This window comes from Nesoenas mayeri (assembly GCF_963082525.1).
Source record: "Nesoenas mayeri genome assembly, chromosome: Z".
In the NCBI taxonomy this organism is placed as follows: Eukaryota; Metazoa; Chordata; class Aves; order Columbiformes; family Columbidae; genus Nesoenas; species Nesoenas mayeri.
In genome coordinates, this window is record NC_137542.1 from 57,412,401 (window position 1) to 57,433,624 (window position 21,224).

A 21,224-nucleotide genomic window follows, 5' to 3' on the forward strand; every position below is an offset into this window, starting at 1 on the left:
TTTTAAAAAATGGCTGATACTTAGAGAACGTAGCAGGCAGACCCACTGCAGGAATAAATTGTCTGAGGAACAAATGTCTGCCTTTCCAGAAATCTCTAACAACTGGACACTAGTTTAATCAACACATCACAGATGATTTTGACAAACTGAGTTCTAAAATAGTTTTTTGTTAAAATTTCAAGTTTTCCAACCTGCTATTGAGCTGGTCAGAACTGAGAATTTTATACAATGTGTAACAGCTGCTGGATTTTTTTTTAGAAAATCCCACTATGTGCATTGTCATTTTCTCCCAACCAGTACAAAAATTAAAAAGAATTGATGGGGACCAACCCAAATGACAGAGAACTTGGTATTACATGAATCCGAGCTGCAGATTTGCATGTGGAGATGAAGTGGAACTGTTCAGAACCACAGGGATGCCTCAGACAGGAGATGTTCAAAGCTGACCATGAATTTGAGAAATCAGTCTCCACTCAGGACTGTTCAGAATAAAGAAGCTCTCATTAAGTGAATGGATTTTATTAAGGAAGTATTGCACCTTGTTTGCCTGTGCTCACAGAGCATGCTCAGTCTAAGCAGGAAGCACAAACCCACTGGATTTCTCCTCAACATGTGTATTTCTGGCTTACAGGAATTTGAAGTGCAGTTCAGGTTCTGTATGATTTCTCTACAAACATAAACTCTAACAGGAGAACTAAGCAAGTAAAAGAAGAGACAGAAAGCAGGCTGTTAACCAAAGAAAGCCTAAGTCTTCAGTCTGTGCCTGTGAAGTCAAAATGGGAACCAGATGATTCCTTTGTATGGTTTCCCAAGAATAGATTAATTGAAGTGACAAGACTTCGGCTGTTCCCAACAGATTTTGTAGCTCTCTGTGGCTGGGAAGAGAAGTGCAAATAAGGGGCAGGTAGGAAAAACAAACTCAGAAACTATTTTGAAAGATGGAAAGGAGAAAGTACACTAAGTTGATGGACAAAAAATGGTGTTGCGGTGTGGGTTTCACAGCCAGAGGCAGCAGCTGAAGCCGTGCCCCAGGCACCGTGGGTTACTGCCAGTAACTACAGCTCCTGCAACACAGAGGCTACATCACAGACACAAGTATCCTGCTGAATAATTGGTCCCCTGGGGAGGTGGGGATGGGAATCAGCTACATCACCGTTCCAGCTTTTAGGAAGCAGGATACTTGTTTACAAAACAGAAATATGAGCCTTTCAACACAGCAGCAGCACTAAGTGCAGCCATGGAGAAAAGCTCTTTCAAAGTAAATAATAAATAAATCTTTAAGTAGTCACTGAAATATGGAGAAGTGCTCGTCTCTCTGTGTCACGAACTGTGACTGGGACGGTGAGGACCTGGTGACGCACTTTCACAACGCTCCCGTGCCTGGATGGACGATTCAAAACACGCACCAGCTTGTGCAGCCACCGGGCTGATGTGGGGCTGCCCCACTGGTGACATCTGCGGGACAAACCCTCCCCTCCCACCGCCTTGGCTCCCCCAAACCGACCCTCAGCCTCAGGAGTCTTTGAGGAGGCTGTCTGGAGGAGACACATAGCAACCTGGGCAGCTGTGCGCAGCTCTTGCAGTTACGTGCATGCTAGTGAAAGCTACCCCTTCCTAATACAGGGAACTCCAGAAAGTAGGTTGGAAACTGCATGAGAATCATAGAACAGTTTGGGCTGGAACAGACCTTCACAGGTCATCTAGTTCAACTCCCTTGCCAGGAGCAGGGACATCTTCAACTAGATGAGGTTGCTCAGAGCCCCATCCAGCCTGGCCTGGGATGTCTCCAGGGATGGGGCATCGACCACCTCTCTGGGCAACCTGGACCTGTGTCTCATAGTTGTAAAAAATCTGTTCCTCATGTCTAACCTGAATCTCCCGTCCTTTAGCTTAAAACCTTTACCCTTGTCCTGTCATAACAGGCCCTGCTAAAAAGTCTATAGAATGCAGAAATTAGAAGGATGAAGTTATGTCTGATGGGTTGAACATGGACTGGCAGTAATTCTGTCAGAATCGTCCGCAGATGTATTCCCTGGATGCCCTGCAGGTGAGCCTGCGTCACTGGGGCCTTGTGAGCAGAAAGCCACCAGCTAAGCGTATGCGCATTCTAGGAGAAAAACTTGCAAGTTCCATTTTGGAAGGGTCCAAACTGAACTCTTAAAACATTTATTTTAAATAAATGAAATATGAAAATACTATGAATTTATTTGTATATAACAATAACACTTTAACATTTAGTCAAGGAACCATGAAATCTGAAAACTCACTACTTACATTAAAAACTCACCCATTACAACTCAGTACTTTAATGATGACAAGTTCTCTGAGGCACACGGAAACTCTGTACGGTTGTGGTGTGGCTCTTCGGTGAGCGGAACCCACCCAGGACACAGGACTTGTGCCTTGGGCTGTTTCTAGGGCACGAGATTGAGGAGTGTTGGGCATGTAACAAAAGCATGAGGTGCTGGAATTCAATTCCACCAGTACCCAGGGTTTGGAGCTAAAACATGTTGTTTTTACAGTAAGGATCAGCTGAACTCAATCCACTTACTACCTGGAACATCATCAACACCCGCATTTGGGCAGAACACCCTGCTGTGCAATGAGCACCACAGGACTCGGTCTCCATTACAAACTTGTTTGTCATGAGCGAAAAACATATTTACAAACTATTTCAGTGCTACAAGGTATTTCACGTTAGAGCTAATGTTCAGCACAGCCTAATTATTCCATAGTAAAAACATTCTCACTAGTGACACCACAACAGCAAAACAAAGGCTAAAGTTTTACTCAAATTTTAAAATATTAAATAGCTTTTTAAAATGGCCACACCTCACTAAAATACGTATGCTGAAAATTGCCCATGCCTACCTTTATACATGTTAGAGTTGTTAATATAAGCAATAAAGAACCACAAAAAAATACAAAAAGGGCATTACTGAGTCATTTAAAAAAATACTTATTTATAATTAAAGTTTTTTCAAAAACTATCGTGATCTTTTATAGCTGCAGATAATGAAAATACTCAAGAATTATTCTGCAATTTTACAGTATGAAGTGGAAGATTAAAAATAATAATTTCATTCTTATTTAGATTGTGGAAGTGTCCATGTCTTCTTAAAAAGTACAATATGGCTAGTGTTAGTTCTAAAAGCCTGTCAATATCCCTTTGATAGGTAAGCTACCCCAAGTTTCTGTACGCAGAACTTGTATTCAAAGGGAGAAAGTAGTAAGAATAAAAAAATTCAATAATTGTTATAGCTATGCAGGTAAAAATCTATAGCCATACAGTGAAAAAATACTACAGAGCTATGTCAACATAAAGAAATAAAATTCTGTCACTGTATCCATTACTGCCCTGCAGCACTTAAAAAAAAACCCAACAAAACCAACAAACCCAAACCAAACCAAAACACCAACCCAACCCAACCCAAACCTCAGAACACTTATTTTTTAATGTAGAAAAATCCCTGTCTCTGTGCGTGCTGCTGACAATAACGCGGCTGGTGCTGGTGCTGGTTCTGGTGCCGGTCACAGCCGCCACCTCGGGCTCCGTCCTCCCTCAGCCCAGTGACAGCCGCAGGAACCCCCTTCCCAAAAACGAACACTTCGTCATTCACAGCAAGTAATCTGAATGTTTGTGACGCGCTGCACAAAACTAGACATTACTCTAGGTGCTACAGAAGGGGAAAACCCAACTCTCAACTAGTGAGAACCTTCTTTAATTTATTCTGTAATTAGTGTGTATTATATTATAGCCAACAGATCCCATCAAAGAGCACGTATCCCCTTTGGCATATCACATAATAACAGCAACGGTCCAAATCCTCTCAACTAAAACAACTCCAGACTTCAGGTTTCTATTGATTAATTATAACTTCTTTCTGATAATTTTATTCCAATAAATACCAAGCAAATTGAATTTTAAAAAAAAACCAAAAAAACGTTATTTGCTACTGGAAAGCCACATGACAAGGAAACAATTTGTTTATGAACAAGGAAATATTTGTGTTACCTATTTAAAATAAGACACTTTAATAGAAATAGCATCAGAAATGGCTAACAGACAACTTCATTTTAGACTCTATCTGCATTAAATCCTTGTTTCTATCATTTCGGAGTTTCCTTGTGAAGCATTTTCAGCTCTTTCAACTCATAACATGTTACACGTCATACAATCCCTCTATTCTCAAAGTATGAATTTCCCACTACAAAAGCTGCTCCTGGCCCTGAGAAATACAGTATTACATTGTTTGCTACAAAAATGTTCTGCTTCCAGAGCTGCAGGGGAGTGACTTCGGATTCTTCTACTTCTCCCTACTTTAGCAACACTAACTTAGCCTGAGAAGTGGCTTTTTATACAGTGATGAAAACACCATTAACAGTGAAAACAAAAACATGCTAGAACATTTCTGTTCAGAAAAATTCCAGTGGTAAAAACAGCAAAAAGGCATTTCCCGTAGGAACAATTACTAACTAGATTCTGAGGAGTTATGAATCATTTCAGTTTAATGGTTTTGTGTTTGTTTTTTTTTTTTCACATGAGAATATTTTGGAATACTATTCCTCACAAACTGAATAACATATTTGAATTCTGCAAGCTACTTTGATAAGAATAACCTCCCACCATAAATTAAATTTGGAAAAGAAACATAATACAAAGAATTATTTACCTATCGAGGAACACCTGTTTTAGACAAATTCATCTGGACACACAGCAAGGTTTAACAGTCCCCAAAAAAGATTAACTTTTAGATTTTTCTGTTTGCAAATGCTGCTTTCCTTACTCTCTAGGAAGGTGAACTGTTTCTGAAAGGCTGTGCCAACACAGTTGAAGCAAATGCTTCTGGAAGCTTGCATCGGATTTTTCTCAATTTACAAAATCTGAAAACATCTTTCGGTTAGTAAAAAAATTAGTCTAATGTACAAACATTTGTTAACAAGTTCATTTGTGAAGGAATGTGGCGTAGTTACCCAGACATACCCATTCACTCCTCAGATACTGGTAGCTATCTCCCCTCTCTGTGTGAACCCAGAGAAATGCAGACACGGCCAGTCAGCCCAAGCACAATAGTGACTCAGCTTTCCCCAAATTTAATCTGCCATAAATTACCATTTGGACAGCACTAGAAAGAAATTGAAGCATACAAGGAAAAAACTATAGTTTCTTTTTATATCAAAATGTACTCTTGAAAATGTGTTTGGCACAGTGCTAAATCATATAGTTAATACTAAATATTGCAGGATACAATAAAAACCTGGAGTTAACTTGTGTTTACACCCTTCAAGGGATAAAAATAAAAAGATACCAATTATTCAGAAGTCAGCCTATACAAACTGTATAAACAATATTTTATGCCTTGTTTTGAAAACCACTGATATAGTAAATTTTACATAAAAGACTGCAAAATAATATAAATGGATTTAAACATATCTTTACAATAAGAAATTCAAATGGAAACAGACAAGTAACAAAGAGAAGTAAAAAAATTTATTGCAGTATTTGTTCCACCAGGTTTGCTGGGGATCCCTTTTCTTGTATTATTTCAGGGTGACCTAATACATCAAAATCTACATTTACAAAAACTCCTCCTGCAGATAGGTCATAGATACTGCATGCTTTTTTTTTCCTTTTTTTTTCTTTTTCCTTTTTTTTTTTTTTCTTCAACAGAATAAATTATATATCCAGGAGATTCTGCCATTTTACAGCCTGGAAAAACAATGCTTCCCTGGAAACTGGGCTAAGCTAAAGAAAGCCATCCGCTGCTAGGTTAAACTCCAAGAACACTTTATTAAGAACATTAACAGACTAATTTCCAACATTCACTTGTTTATTTTTTTTAAACAGAAAGTTTTTTTCCAAGATATAAACAATTTTTTTGTTAAACTATAATACAGTGGGAGTAAAAATGAACTGAGAAGTTTCTGCTGCACAACAGCGAAGGAAGCTCCCACAAAAATGTTTACCAAACATTTCCTTCTTTTTTCCTGCGTCGCAGGTTCCATTCTTACTCTTCATTTAACTGATTTTTTTTTTTGCCAGAAAGTTGGTATTTCAAGTTTTTCTGTTATTTCAATTCCTGTAAATTTGGCTGCATGTACAAATTCATTAGCTGGAAGTTCCATCCTTGGCGGCATACAGCGATCGTAAAGTCTGCACAACTTTATTAGTCAGCTTATTAGCACTCGTTAGAGCAATTTTTTTGTAAATAATGTCTGACTCTTTAATAGTGTCTACCCAAGGCACCAGTTTGCGGCCATCACGGCGCTTAGCCTCAGTCCAGGAGCCACTGTAGGAGCCTGCCATCCACTGAACACTGAAGCCATTGCTGGTTTTCTGTACTACTCTTGCAATTTGTGGTCGATCTTTGTACTTTGGACAGCAAATAGCGATGACATCCATGACATCAACACTTTCATTCATCTGTGCTGCCAACTCCGTAGAGTCTGAATTTCGTTTTGACCTTCTCAATGACTAAAACATTGGGGGGAAAAAAGACCAAGTGTTACACAAAAGAACTTTAGTGAAATTATTGCTTTTATTGCTTTTAATCCCTTGACGCCGGGAGTTGGGATTTCCCGGCACACATTCCATTGCCGGCAATGAGACGCACCGCGACCGCCAGCGCCAAGGGGTTAACATATCCTTGTAAAACCACATACTCTTAATTTGTACCCGTGTCTTTATCTCTTATTGATATATAAAATTATATATACACATGAATCATAAAGCTACATATAAACTTGGCAACAATAGAAAGGATAACACACAGTACATTCCAAAGGAAAATTAATAACTTTTTATATGGGATAAATCTCATTGTCTAGGTTTTTTTTTTTTTTATTGTCTTTTCTGTTAAACTTTCTACAAAAGTTGTATAAACGGTTAAGTAGAGAATCTCTATCTACAAAATGCTTTCTTTCATGTGGATTACATTACTTGGTGTACATTTAATATAATAGACTGACATTTATAAGCACATAAAAATCATTTTACGTAATACGCTGCGAAATACGTTGACTCCTCCTCCGCCTCACCCCTGAAGTGCCTCCTCCTCTATCCTCCCCATCACTTTCATCGTCCTCTGTCTCAGCTGCATTGTTTTTAGGGCTGCCTCCTCCAAGCAGCGAGGTAATTGCTTTGTTCCGAGCATTTGTGCTAGCTGACACCTCTCCATCTTCTTCCTCTTCATCAGGATCCAAATGTTCCATAAGGAGCTTGAACTATGAAAAAACATCAGATAGGTCCACATTGTAACTTCAAAAATAGACAGTTGTATCACAGTTATATTAAATAAAAAACAAATGGAAAGGTAAAGAAACAGGGTGAAACAAATAGCAGACAACTTCGAACTTCAATAGCTTATAGATTTTACTTTCCTCTCTTGTTTTAGTAGATATGTAAAAGCTTTCTTCCCGTGTTTCCAAATTTGTAAGTTTTCTCTAATTGATATTTAAAGACTACAGGTAGGTGAGGCGGCAAATACACTAGATCTGCTCTCAGTTCCTCTTATGGAAACAGTCACAGATAAAGTGAACAAGTTATATGGGAGAGGTATACAAGATGGATAACACAAATTAGAAAACACTCCATAAAGATGAATATCCTTTAGCTGAAATTAATTTTCATTGTGTTTGAACTTATTAGAAGACTTTGAAAGACAGATTGCTAAACATCCTGAAAAGAAGTGGTAGGTTACCAGTACATTGGGTAAGATTGCCAGGAAGTATTAACTTTTGAAACCTTCATCCAATACATCAGCACCTAATTTCACACTTATACTGTGTTACCTAGTTTTCCAGGGTTTCCACAAAGAAAGTTTACTTACATCTAAGTACTGTTTTACTATACTCCTCTTCACTTCTTCAGTGATCTTGGAATTAGCCATATCACTCCGCAAAAAATCCAGAGTTTGTTTTGGATGGAAATGCACTCCTGTCTTCCTATTTATCGCTTTATCATAAACTTTTGCAGATTCAGATGGGGAATATTTCTGAATTTTACTGTTTAAAGAAAACAAAAGGGAAGGGCTTTTAAGGAAAGTTCAAAGTAGCTTCAAGGAAAAGTTTTTAAAATTGTATTTCATATACAAGAGACATCCTGGTAAGAAATGAAATAATTGCTTTTTTGAAGCCAAAGTTTCATTTCATTCAACTTAGCACATTTGTTTTTTCTCTTATACAAATGTATGGCTTAAGCAATTCATTACAACCAACTATAAAAAACACCTTCCAAACTTTATCCTTACAAAGACCTCACTAGATTACAAGATGGCCTATTACCTAAATATCCTTACCTATCAGAGAATCCACAGAGGTTCTTTAAATGCTGTTTCAGCATCAACAGTAACAAAATGCCTTGGGAAACATTTGCAAATTCAATTAAAGGAGCTGAATTTTCTGGTAAACATTTCATCACAGAATTTATATCATTTTCTTCATCGGAATCTGAATCAGATTCTACTCGTTTCCGTAACCTCCGAGGCTTTGAAGCTTCCTCCTCACTTTCACTGTCACTACCACTGTTACTGTCACTCTCAGTCTCCTCATCTGATGAAGGTTTTCTTTCCTTTTTTTTGTCTTTCACCATAGACTGCGAGACAGAAATTAACACACATTTCAAAATTAGAGTAAGTAGCATCATATATGTTTCTAAAAAAAAAAATAATAATCATTCAAGAATAACTACTGGCTTAAATTAACAAGAATTCCCTGAACAATGTTATTAATTTATAACTTGATATTCAAAACAAAAATTATTTATGGCAAAAAGATGCTGAAAATTTGATCCAAAGCTCATTTTTTGCAAGGTGGGTAGAGAAGGAAGTGACCAATAAGTATCCACTGATAGGTTACTCCTAAAAAGGCTGCTCAAATTTGCTAGGGGTGACAGTAAAATGCAGTAGAGAGGGCCAAACACAATAAATCAGGAAGAATATCTGTTTCTCTTTTAGCTGGATATAATTTCTCTGTGTCACGTAGATTTCCATATGTACACTGGCACAGATAAGTCCAAGCTTGCTTTAATCCTTGTCTCTTAAAATTCTGCAACACTAAGTACAGTGCTGACCAGAGAAACCTTCAAGTGACCATACACAGTAGTAATACTAACCAATTCTACTACCTGTAGAGCTACAGAATTTCACACGTGCATTATTACACACATAGTGTGATTTTTCATAATATAGAACATAAGATATCTTAAGCAGGATCTCATTCTTTCTGTGCTGGATGGTACACACTGCTCCCCTGTTTGAAGAACGTACTGTCTCTTTCTAGCAGCTTAAAATCAACTTGGGTAGGGTGAGAGTTCAAAGCAGTGTACTTTCCAGGCACCAACACTGACTCATACTTACTAGTCAGATTGGACATTCTAGAAACAAGTTTGCTTCCTGACAGTTTGTTACCTTCTATTGTTAAAGTTGTCCAGGAAATGAAGACATTGAAGTCTTTAAGCAGCAGAGGCCTTTTTGTTACAGGGTTGTGTATTGCCATAACAACAGATACCGTATTGTGATTTAGGTTCTTATATTCTACCTTAAGAAAAGATATATTGGGCATTCTTTTCTTGCAACAAACAATGTATTTCAAGTCTCTCAGGCAAGACACATGCAATTGCCATCAGCTACTTGATAACAAAATGAACATCCAACTGGACTTTATTATTAAAATTATAAAAACAATCACAATAAACTAGTATTTCATGATGATTCTGGGTTCATGTGCTTACAGATGCATGCAATTACTTATTATTCAGCCATATCAGGGAATGATAATAGATTTGATATTAAGATCTCAAAGTTAATAATTTTTTTTTAAAACTGTAGGCAGCAATATAACAAGAGTTTTTAACTACTGTCTACCAGATGCAGGGCAGAACAGCATGTGTTGCTTGTTTTTTAACTTCTTACAAAGTAGTGCTACTGGTCCATATAATAATAATGGTACTGTATTCACTGAAAAATTGACCAAATTATATAGAAGCTTATGTTGCCACCGTAATAAATATACTGAAATGTAAATGTACATACCTCTTTAAATGACTGTAGTAGGTTACTACCAGAAACTGATAGTGTAATGTCTATATGATGCATTATAAACAATGGCTCCTCCTGTGTTTGATAAGGAAAACAAGCTAGATTGTCTGCTATGTACAAGAGCATATTCACCTCTGTTTTCTGGAAGTAAAAAAAACAAATGTACACATAAATACACATACAAATATCTTAAGATTTACACACTTAACCTCTGTTCTTAACAATCTAGAGCAAAAACATGATCACAGAATGTATTCTACTTTCACTCTCAAACCCACTCTAAACAACACATGTAGATGCAAAATGCAGTCATACTTGAAGATGTATTATTTCTGATCAGTCCAAACTGGGAATAGAAAGGTACAGAATAATGGAAAAGGAACAAATACATTATACTATATAGGCAAATACCTTATATTGCAAAGCAAAACAAAGCACACTAGGAAAATTAAGTTATCAATAATTACGTCATAAAATACATTGTGAAGGGAGAATTTGAGCTTGTAATGCTGTATTTTGGTTTCTTTTTAAGTGAAAGAAATGCCATGCTTACTGCAGTATCATCAAAAAGGTTGAGTAAAGAAATTAGAAATGCTCGTCTGTGTTGACGGTTCCCTCGGATCATGGAGTACAGGTGTGAACACAATGCACTGGATGATTCATCATGTCTAAAACCTCTTACAGGATCTTTTGGGCAGGTATTGATAGCCTGCTGTACTTGGTAAGACATCTTCATACCAGCCACTGCTTTCATCTGAAATGGAAATATACTTATTTTTATTTAAACTACTGTTTTCAAAGCAGTAAAATTTAAGAGGATGCTTACCTGAAGTTTAACTTTAAAACATGCACTGAGGTGATACTATCTTTTGAGTTGTCAAGTAGATTAAAACAGAACTTGTGGCAGAGATCAAAATGTATTGTGAATAGCTTTCACTGTAAATTCATTTAGAAACATTCCACTGATACAGGAAAATCATTACTAAACATTATGAAACAGATATCCTTACCTCTTATAAAATAAATGCTCTTAAGTATTATTCAGTGAGGAAACTATTATTATGAACTATAAATTAAATTTTTGACTGCAAGAGACACTGCAAATTATTATGTCCTTTTTGTTTCCAAGAATAGAAATCTCCGAACAGGTGAGAGTCAAGATCTTACTTACAAATGCTTATAGTTATTGTTTAGCTGTTACTTTATATTCTTTTTCTGCAGCTGAGGAACATTCAGGTTTAAATCACTAGAGAACATAACAACATTTTGTATAACATTAAATTAGAATTACTTACGTGAATGAACCCAGCATATTTTTTGTCTATTTCCACCAACTGCTGGTCAGCTTTATTTCGCATAGAGGGCTCTGGATCTGTGCCCATAGCAATTAAGTACGGCACACACTTGAAAAATAAACGAAATGATTATTCATTTTACCTCCTCTTTCTCAGTCTTCTTTCTTCTACGATACTGCTGTTGTTCCTATATTCTGACTACTGCAGAAACTAGATTAGGGAACTATGCAACTTACTCCCCGACTACTTTCTGCAAGCAAATAGTATAGAAGAAAGGAGAGACGAGCATGATGAATGACAGAAGTGTGTGAGGTTTCAGCTGCTATTTCCCTTTAACTCTAAAGTCAATTTACACTACAAAAAAATGCCATTAAAAAAACCCCACAATTATGACTGAACATTCACAATGGCAGCGGTATAAAAAAATAATTACAAAAATATCATGTAAGCAAGTAATAATGGAGGTGATGACTGAAATTCTGACAATGACTCTGGAATTCCACAGTGTTTGGAGGACATTGGGATTGAGGTAGAAGCAAGCTGATGTTTTCCAGGATAAAGAATCAAGTGAAGAAAACAATTTGGCATACACCTGAAATTTATAACAGAAATATGCTCCAATGTACATTTGTACAGGGGTCTTTAGGCACTGGCTGGGTTTTTACATCTCGATCCAAAACCAGAAAACACAGCATTTGAAATCTCATTGGCTAAACAATGTAAAACAGATTTAAATACGCTTTCTGTGTAGGCCACTTTTTACAATAAGAAATTACTGTAACATAGCTGGAAGAGAAAAACTGGATATTTATATACCAAGAAAACCTCTGAGAACCTGAGTAACAAATACCATACCTGAACAGGATGGATGAGACCCTGGTTTAACGTCAGTGCAATGACATTTAGAGCAAAGTGGCGTACATTGGACTGGGTATGAAAGAAAGCCTCAAGGACCTGTTTGAGATATAGCTGCATGATGGAACTACTCATCCCTGAGGAAATATCACCCATTTCTTTCAGGTCTTCCTGTTTTGCTACTTTTTTCCCTGTAAAAAGGACAAAAGCAATAGCACACTCAACACAGTATAATCATTTACTTTGCCACTACTTGACACATGCTGATCCTTAAGGTATTTAATTTAAAATATTTCTTATGTTGTATTTATTATTGTCTATCTGCAAGTTAACCTTAGAGGAGCTTTTGATAAGAAGCACTACTACCATAATTACAGTAATTATGCATTCTAGATTACTTCCAGAATGTATACATCGCTGAAGTAAATAATGCACGTATAATGTGTATATACCTATGCACATAATGAACTTTCAAAAAATAATTCCAGGATACTTTGTGTGCAATATTATTGCTCATAGAACAATCTTACTCAACTCAGTTCACATATCTAGTAATAGTATGCCAGAAAGTTAGATTTTGTGTGCCTCATTAATACAGAAGAACTTGACACTTACAGTCTCTGTCTGCCTGCTGCATACGTGTATCCTCCTCCTGCAAGTAGGTCTGAAGGTTTTTTAATACCTGGATTTTTAAGTTTACCGAACAGTTCTTATCTGAAAGAATGCTGTTGTAGAGAGTCTTCACTTCCTGCTCAAACATTAAACTTGGGTGTTGTATAAATGCAAATCCTAAGGGTGGGGAAAAAATAGGAAATAATTCCACGTTATTATCATCTAGAAATAGTATTTCTGCTTTTTAAGTCTTTCTTCAAAATAGAAGTATGAAATTTGTCTCCTCACAACAGCATAGTATTTTTCTAGTCCAAACAGTATTGCTTTTCTACATGGACACCATCCATAGCTGTCAGCCATGACCGTTCTATTAGCCGTGACTCTGATGGATAAAGATGGGGTGTTGACCAAGGGCAGATGCACTAAGAAGAGTCACATGGGTCTGGGCGCATGTCAAGCTTAGTAGCCTGACTAGGAGTTCTCACAAGAACAAAGGAATAACATTACTAAAAGTTACCCATTGTGGAGAAGAACATCCTGTTGAAACTGTGAAGAGTTATTCATACAAAGGCAGAGCAGATGTGGAAAAATTTATAAATATCACAAGAGTTTCTCACTGAATATCAAATAAAGATTCAGTCTTGGTCCTTATCCTCAGAGCCCTCCCCGCCCTGAACTGAAGCAGGATATCTAAAAAAGCCACTTAAACAGCAGGATTAAGAGGCAAGTTCTTGTCCACAGTTAAACTCTAGAATGCAAGCTCAGGTGCTGGGGAAACAACTTTCTTTAGACTAATCTATAAACATGAACTGAATTTTTCCAGAAACTGAGGCCTATTTGCCCCAAAAAGATTCTCTCACATGTACAGCTTTAGTCCATAAGCAGAGGATGGACATGATACAAACCATTTAATGGCAGTTCATGTACAACTGCAAGTCATTGAAATACCACACTAATGCCTTCAGATAAAGAACCTATTTAAAAGTGAAATATAGCTAAAATCCCAAAAGAAACTCTAACATCTAGACTATGACGATCTCAATGCCTTGTGAAATCTCAGAGCACTACCTGGCTGCTATAAACTGCCCGAGTCCCCTTGACTCCTGCAGCGTATCTGCTCCTATGCTTAAAATATTGAAAGTTTTTCCAGCACTATTTCTAGGTTTATTTTTTTTTAACCATACTTTGTGGACAGAAAAACAAGATTTGGACTTACAAGATACTTGCATGTAGAGAAAAAATAACATTTACATTATTTTGGAAATCCACTACAATTTAAGACTTGGTCACACATCAAAAGGCATTCACTGTCAAAAGCATCCACTCTGCTGCAGAAGTATGCAACTAGCAACCCTTTGTACAGCCAGTTCTCAAGAAAAAATGCACAGTAAATTCTGGTTTTAAACAAACTCCCTTGCTATTAACAAATACATTAATTCTTACTGATATGCATGTATTTTTGCAATAGCAGAATAATAAGAGCTATTAATATTTCTTACCAAGGCCAATAATAGCTTTTGTCTGTACTTCTTCATCTGAATGCTTTGTAAAATACATCAGCAGTTCAAGTACTTTATCCTTAATGTTAACCTGAGCAAATGAAAACAAAAATAATAGATATTTGAAAATGAATCAGGTGTTTTTAATCTCTTATAAAAAGCATGTGAGTATCAAAAAGAAAGGGAGAAACACAATCTTACTGCATGGTCTTTGCAAAACCATGTATTTAAAAACCAAAAAAGGTATACTGTATGCATTATGAAAAGACACATAGCTTTAAGGGGCTAGGAATAATCTGCTTTCAAATTAAAGTGGAGCATTCAATACATCTAAGACATGAAAAGTAAATGCAAGTTATTTTACCTTACTGCTGCCCTTAAAATCTTCCTGATCAAAATCAAAATGCCGACACAGTGCTCCAACAGTGAAAAGTGATCTAAGGAGTGCTGGTTTATTGGCAGTAAGTATTGTACTGTTGGGGTCTTCTTGGTGTTGACTTTTTAATTTCGAAAGTGCACCTACAGTAAGATAAATGTTTTTATCACAGTAATTGTGGTTCATCACCAAGATAAGACTTGTAGCCAAAACTGAAAAGTGACAACTACATGTTGTGGTTCTACCTACCATAGTATCTATTAAAACAGGCCCACACAAATTTATAGTTCTGGGTGACCTTGTTCACAACAGCCCCAAGACAGCTCACACAGTGCTGAACAACCTAGGAGAAATAAAGAACAAATGAATTATATGTTTAGAAGTTAAACTGAGATTTTTGTGAAGTTATGTAGGAAAAAGCTATGCTGAACTAAAGCTAACAGTCTACCAGATGTACTGTCCCTCTCCTAGACTGCTCTGAAAACCTGCTCAAACTCTATAAAATATAGCCACAACACATACAAACTTCAGTAAAACAAGTACACTGATTTCTCATGGCTCGAAAGTTATCTTCATAATGAAGACAGACTTTCTTTAAACCAAAATAATGTATTTCACAATGCGAAATTGAGTCAATTGAACAGTAGAAATTAAAAGCTTACCGTCATGCCATATTTGATGATGAGTTTCATGAGATCTTCCTCAATAGTGGCAAGAAAAGTCTCACTTGGGTGCTCCATTAGTGGCACTACAAGCTCTAAGATTTTTGCAACATTGCAGATCACCATGAAATCATTCTGTGTCTGAAACAACAGTATTTGTAGCATTTAACATTTCTGGTCATGTAAACTATAAGCTAAATACCTGTAAGTATTATTAACATGCACTCATAGTCAAATATACCAATTCATGTAAGGTATTTGATAATGATCTAGAAGAATGTTTACGAAGTTTGCATCTGCTATGAAATTACATCCTATTATGACAGCTTGTTCTGTCTTCTACAGAACTTTTGGAAATAAAAAAATCCATACAAGCAGAAATTCACCTTTCATCAAGGCTGCGATAGACCTGAAAACTTGTCTGGATAATTTTTTGAAGTTCTACAATAAATCTAGGAACTCTTCCTGACACATGCACACTAGCGAACACACAACACCAGCGAACAGGTATCAGCAACAAAATGAAGTTGTGTTATGACTCTATGTGCCTTAAACCAAACAGACAATAATGTACAGAAATGTAGAAATTACAATTAAAATTGTAACTTGTTTGCGTTATCATGACTGTGTATGTATTCTAAGCGAGTAATTTATTGAAAGAATTTATCTATTACAGATATAACCTGCTAGAAATCTACTTTTTTGACAAATCAAGCTCACTAATCAGGATAGGATAATTCCCAAATGCTACTATCAAGCTATTCAACGTACTCAAGCTGACAGTGGTAATTCTACATTTTATCTCAACTGATGTAACCCACTATGACTGCAGCGAGTAAATGATCAGATAACCCTTTCCTATACTGTTTGATCAGAAGCAGCTCTAAAAGTCTGTTGCAAATGTGCCTAGAGAACGATTCAAGGCTCAGTCTGGAAAATGCTAGGCTATACCTACAGTCTAAGCTGTTAACAACGACTCTCAAGCCTGCGATGTGCAGCTGACCTAATGTAATGGATTGCTGCCACCCTCCAAGCCAACACTCCTCCTTGAGCCATGGCTGCATGATCCTGCCCTGCTCCTTCCTGCCAGATCAAGGGTTCATCACAACCTCCACTGATCCAGCTGTGCTAATCAAAACGGCAGAATGTGCCACAACATTTCAGAGAAGTGGGGACATTTTACTGGAGTGGGTGGTTCAGCATTATAGCTCTTGACCATTTTTGTGAGATAGACTGTCTTACAGGGGAATACAAAAACACTAGCTCTAGCCATCACCAAAAAGATCTAGTGTTTTCAGAAGCCACGATGCCCACAAAATAAACCCACAATTCTAATTTTTCTTTTCCTACCTTCAATTTCATCAAGTATACAAGACAGCCATTCACTTCCATGCGTAATTATAGAGGGGAAAAAAAAATTTCTTTACTTACACTACATTTAGTGGTCAGGTATGGCTGCATGGTCATGGCATGTTTGACCATTAGCTGGGGCCTGATTTTGCTGAATAAGAACAAAGTGGTTATGCAAGCAACCAAGCGACCAGAATTCACACCTTTGTTGTCAGAATCTGTAAGAAATTAGAAAACATAAAAAGGATATTAAAACAAAGTAATATTTGAGCAATTAAAAAGACATGGCTTAAGCACCATATGAATATCTTTTTCATATATTTCAAAATCAATATAGAATATTCTTATTAGATTAGAGATGAGAACATAATGTCAATATTTGTATATGACTACAAAATATGTGAAATAAGAAGCAATGCTTTGAAGACATCACTAGCTTTTAAACTACTTACTGTATACAGGACACTGCTTCAGTCAATGATTTATATTACAACTGTAGAACATACTAATTTGAATAAAACCTGCCTGTTTGTTTTGGTTTTAGTGATCTAAAAGTTTGAACAAGCTACGTTAAAACTAGTTTTGTTATCTGTGGTTAGCTAGTGACAATTATGGAAGCTTTATTATTATAGAGTTCTCAAAAGTTCACAATGATCTCAAAAGCAGTAATGCACTAGCATCAGTTTTGTGACAGGAATTCTGTAACAGTAACTTCTCCTGGTAGTAATGTGAACAACCACTGTTACAGTATCATACAAAATTCAAAGGAGTTTGGGTAAGGGGTTGTAAATAATATTACCTGATAAAGATTCCTCATATTTAAGAATGTGCTCAACCAAATTGTCAACAAGTTGAGTACAGGCTTTCTTCACAGGTTTATATGAGGCATCCTCTTCTGACTTCAACAGCTGTAGCAGATGAAATAGAAAATGAGAGCTAACTTTGTGCTTAATGAAATAATGCCAAAACCAATAACATAGTCATACTTGCCAGCAGTAACTAATAGCATTTAGAAGGTTTTTTTGAAATGTTTAGGAAAAAAAGAGCAAATTCAAAAGTAATGTTGTTTTTGACACTAAGAAAAAAAAAAATCAGATGAACATCAAACATAGTTTTATGAACATTTTCAGTTAGCCGCTTTCTGTATGACTTCAGGTACTGAAATTGTGTCCATGAAGATCCTTTAATACCTAAGGAGGATTGAGACCATACTATAGCCTTTTCTTCAGCACAGGCATTACGAAGCTCTAGTTTACTTGGCTACCTATTTTCATGGCACTCCAGGCTAAAGTAAAATCACAAGGGTTTTTCGCTTAAAAATTAACCAGTGCATACACGAGGTAGAGCAGAATAACAACATAGGCTAAGAGATAAAGACAAAGCAAGTTCAATTCTTAGAAAAAACAAAGTATCATATAGAAGCAACCTATACTCTGAAGATTCACTTCTTCTATAAACCCCGTAACAAACACATTGGTTGTGAAAACATGCTTATCATTTAAAAAAAAAATTCTACACTACACTAGATGCTTCAGTTCAGAATTAAGTATCTTAGCTGTGGACTTCATGTTCTGTCATTATTGAGAAGACTACGAAATTAAAACCAACCAACCAAAACCCTTCCCATAACCAAGAAGTGAAGCATTCTTAAAACAGATCATATGGAAAGATGGAAACTGTTGCAGACAAAATTGCATCAATGAAGATTAAAAAAAGGTCAGTATTTAAAGAGCATGAATTGAATTTGTCCACTGTAAAGGACTGCTTTTGTAGTCCCCCTTCAGTGTGCTTTAGTACCAAAAGATATATTTAAATTCTATCATACATTCAAAATTCATTACTTACATTTTGAAGAAGCTGTTCAAACCAATCATACCCTGTATCTCTACAAGCCGCAACCTAGGAGTATTTTCGAGAATAAACTGGTTAATAAAAAAAGGAATCTGAAGGAAAATTTCTTAAATACAGACGGCATTTTAAAAGACCAGTAAACAGGTATAGATATATATTCATATTCATTCAGTATAATGATTTTATCTCTTTGGACATACAAAACTGTCTTCTGCATTTGAAAAATATTTCTCACCATTTAAATGACTTCAGAATTCTTATTCCATACAACACAAGGCCTACACATTTTACTTGAGATCATAGAACATTTTGTTTAGGTTAAAGCACAAATATAAGCCTGACATATTAAAAATGAACATGTGTGTGTATGTATATATATTTGCATATAAATAAAGCCTTCGCTGGTATCATATGTCAGGAACAGCTCACAGGTGCTCCAAAGTGGAATTGGCAGGAGAACTGAAAGTTAAGCTGAAGTCAAATCAACTGACTTCTCAGTCTGGAAAAACACAAGCTGGACTACCATTTTGTAAAAATATTGAAAAGCAGGATGAAGTTTAAATCCATAAGTTTAAGTAGTGAAATGAGTACTTTATTTGATACTTAAATCTTGGTATAATTGATATTAAAACACCTTCTCGGCACAGTGATTTTACACAACACATTTTCATTACAAGTTAAAACATTTTATCTGAGATAGATTTTGTTATTTTGGAGACATGCTATTTAATTTGCTGCTACTAAAAACTGCAGACAGTTATGCAGATACTGGTTTATATCAAGTGAGAACATGATCCTGTATTTGTTAAAACAGCTTATTAACCTTTCAAAATTAACGTTATCAGTTGTTTAAGAAAAATGTTCCTTTAAGTGACAACTTCTTAGTTAGGCTCAACTATATGCTGCTACTAGCATTTCCTGGAAAAATGTTAAACGTAATAGAAATTTGTTGTGGTTTAACCAAACAAGTCTTTAATCCAATCTGAATATAGTGTGGCCTCAGTTATCATTGCCAGCAGATTAGTGAGCATTTAAAGTTTCCTACAGCCTGGTCCATCACATGAATATTTTTGGCACATATTCCATGCCAGCAGATATAAAAAGAAAACCATCTGACAATTAAACCACTGTACTTTAAAAAAACAGACAATATTTCAAAGATACTAAAAACATAATCAAATTTTGCACACAACCTAACTCAAATTCATTAAAACATACCACATCAGTGATGTTTAGTATTTTCCTTGTCATTGCTTCCTTGTCATGGTGTGGAGTTGGAGTAAACCAGAGCTTCTGGAATGTCTCATTTACTAATTTCTGAAGGAAAAAAAAAAAAAAATAAATTAGCAGAAATACATAAACTTATCTTGGCATATAGGTATTATTTCTAATACATCCATACAATAGATTTGTTGATTATACATGCCATTTTGTAGGGAATTATTCAACTTAATTCAGATCGTCGTAGCAAATGTTATCTAAGACAGACACAGTTCTACTGCTAAGCTGAGATCTAAGCAATCTTCAGCAAAAGGACCACTTGGAACTTGTGCTACAGAAAATGGAGTTACCACCTTCCTGCATTGATTTGCATTCCTCAGGAAAACACAGTACCCTGAGAAGCTAACGACTGAGCACAAGTTTATGATTTCTACAGCAGAACTAGCAGCAATGGTAGGTTACCCTGGAGTTTTGAAAACAACTGTGACAAGGTGTGCAAGAGAGAAAAGCCAAGCCTCTCTACTCAAATGTAGGAAGTACATTCCCTTCCCACGTTTTTGGATGATGGAAAAAATGGAATTGAATGAAAGTGAACAAAATTATTCCTATATTACTTATAAGGCATATGATTGTAAGAAGCTCTCCTCATTCATTGAAGATAATGCCTAATTTGTTCTCATATTGTTAGAAAGCCAAAGGGAAGGGGGAGAGAGAACAACGCCATCTTCCTTTGACAGCAGAACCTTGCATCCAGCTGTTCATCTACTTCTTGATTAACAGTCTTCTCAGAAAGCTACTTGGCATCTCCGTACCTCAAGTGGTAAAAATATACGCTGCAGCTTTAAAGCTACAGATTTCAAATACCAGTGAAAGTGTGAAACAAAGTTATTACAGGTGTGTTCTTAATTACCCAAAAATTTTAAAATTATTTTGCCAAATCAAAAAAAAGCCATCATTGTCAGGTTTACGATTTAACAAATAATCTGAGTTCTGTGCTCTTCTGCATACACATTGCACAAAGACTACAGTATGAACAAGCAAGTAACATTTCAGGGGGAATAACTGATTCACTGGCATTCAGAATTAATGCAAAATCAGCACAGATAAATACTTTATATATTTTATATGCAGGTCTTACAAATCTGGCATATACTAACACTGAATACTTAATTTTGACTTGAAGTTTATTTTCTTTGCAGAAAGAAGTTTTATATGCCAATGTTACTTTTTAGAAAATAGAAGTATCAGAAACAACAACTGCATGAAGGAAAAACAACTCTAGAAAAGAACTTTTAAAAATGTCCTGATACTCAGTAAGAACTTCAGGAAAATAGAGAAGAAAAAGAAATAAAAAGAAGTTAGAGAGCATTTCAGAAAGCTAACATACTTGCTCTCAAAAAGTAAAAGTGAATAGAAGCAATGCAATACCTTTTTTGGTCAAAAAATAAAAACACTAAAATAATGAT

General features: G+C 36.0%; 1 protein-coding gene across 8 annotated transcripts in view; it reads right to left on the reverse strand.

Annotated features, from left to right (window-relative positions):
* Window positions 1–5,501: 5,501 nt before the first annotated feature.
* NIPBL (NIPBL cohesin loading factor) overlaps window positions 5,502–21,224 on the reverse strand; it is a 153,935-nt gene continuing 138,212 nt past the window's right edge. For 7 of the 8 annotated variants that reach the window (XM_080362076.1, XM_080362077.1, XM_080362078.1 and 4 more), the window contains 17 exons: window positions 19,756–19,854; window positions 18,532–18,585; window positions 17,486–17,594; window positions 16,768–16,904; window positions 15,337–15,477; window positions 14,924–15,017; window positions 14,663–14,817; window positions 14,299–14,389; window positions 12,803–12,976; window positions 12,188–12,378; window positions 11,333–11,440; window positions 10,591–10,791; window positions 10,032–10,178; window positions 8,298–8,593; window positions 7,830–8,004; window positions 7,039–7,224; window positions 5,502–6,475 (listed from right to left, as the gene is read on the reverse strand). In XM_080362076.1, coding sequence (XP_080218202.1) covers window positions 6,110–6,475; window positions 7,039–7,224; window positions 7,830–8,004; window positions 8,298–8,593; window positions 10,032–10,178; window positions 10,591–10,791; window positions 11,333–11,440; window positions 12,188–12,378; window positions 12,803–12,976; window positions 14,299–14,389; window positions 14,663–14,817; window positions 14,924–15,017; window positions 15,337–15,477; window positions 16,768–16,904; window positions 17,486–17,594; window positions 18,532–18,585; window positions 19,756–19,854 — 2,724 coding nt within the window. In that variant the 3' untranslated portion in view covers window positions 5,502–6,109. Of the gene's footprint in view, window positions 6,476–6,997; window positions 7,225–7,829; window positions 8,005–8,297; window positions 8,594–10,031; window positions 10,179–10,590; window positions 10,792–11,332; window positions 11,441–12,187; window positions 12,379–12,802; window positions 12,977–14,298; window positions 14,390–14,662; window positions 14,818–14,923; window positions 15,018–15,336; window positions 15,478–16,767; window positions 16,905–17,485; window positions 17,595–18,531; window positions 18,586–19,755; window positions 19,855–21,224 lie in introns of all 8 variants that reach the window. The other variant, XM_080362080.1, reaches the window with a different exon arrangement.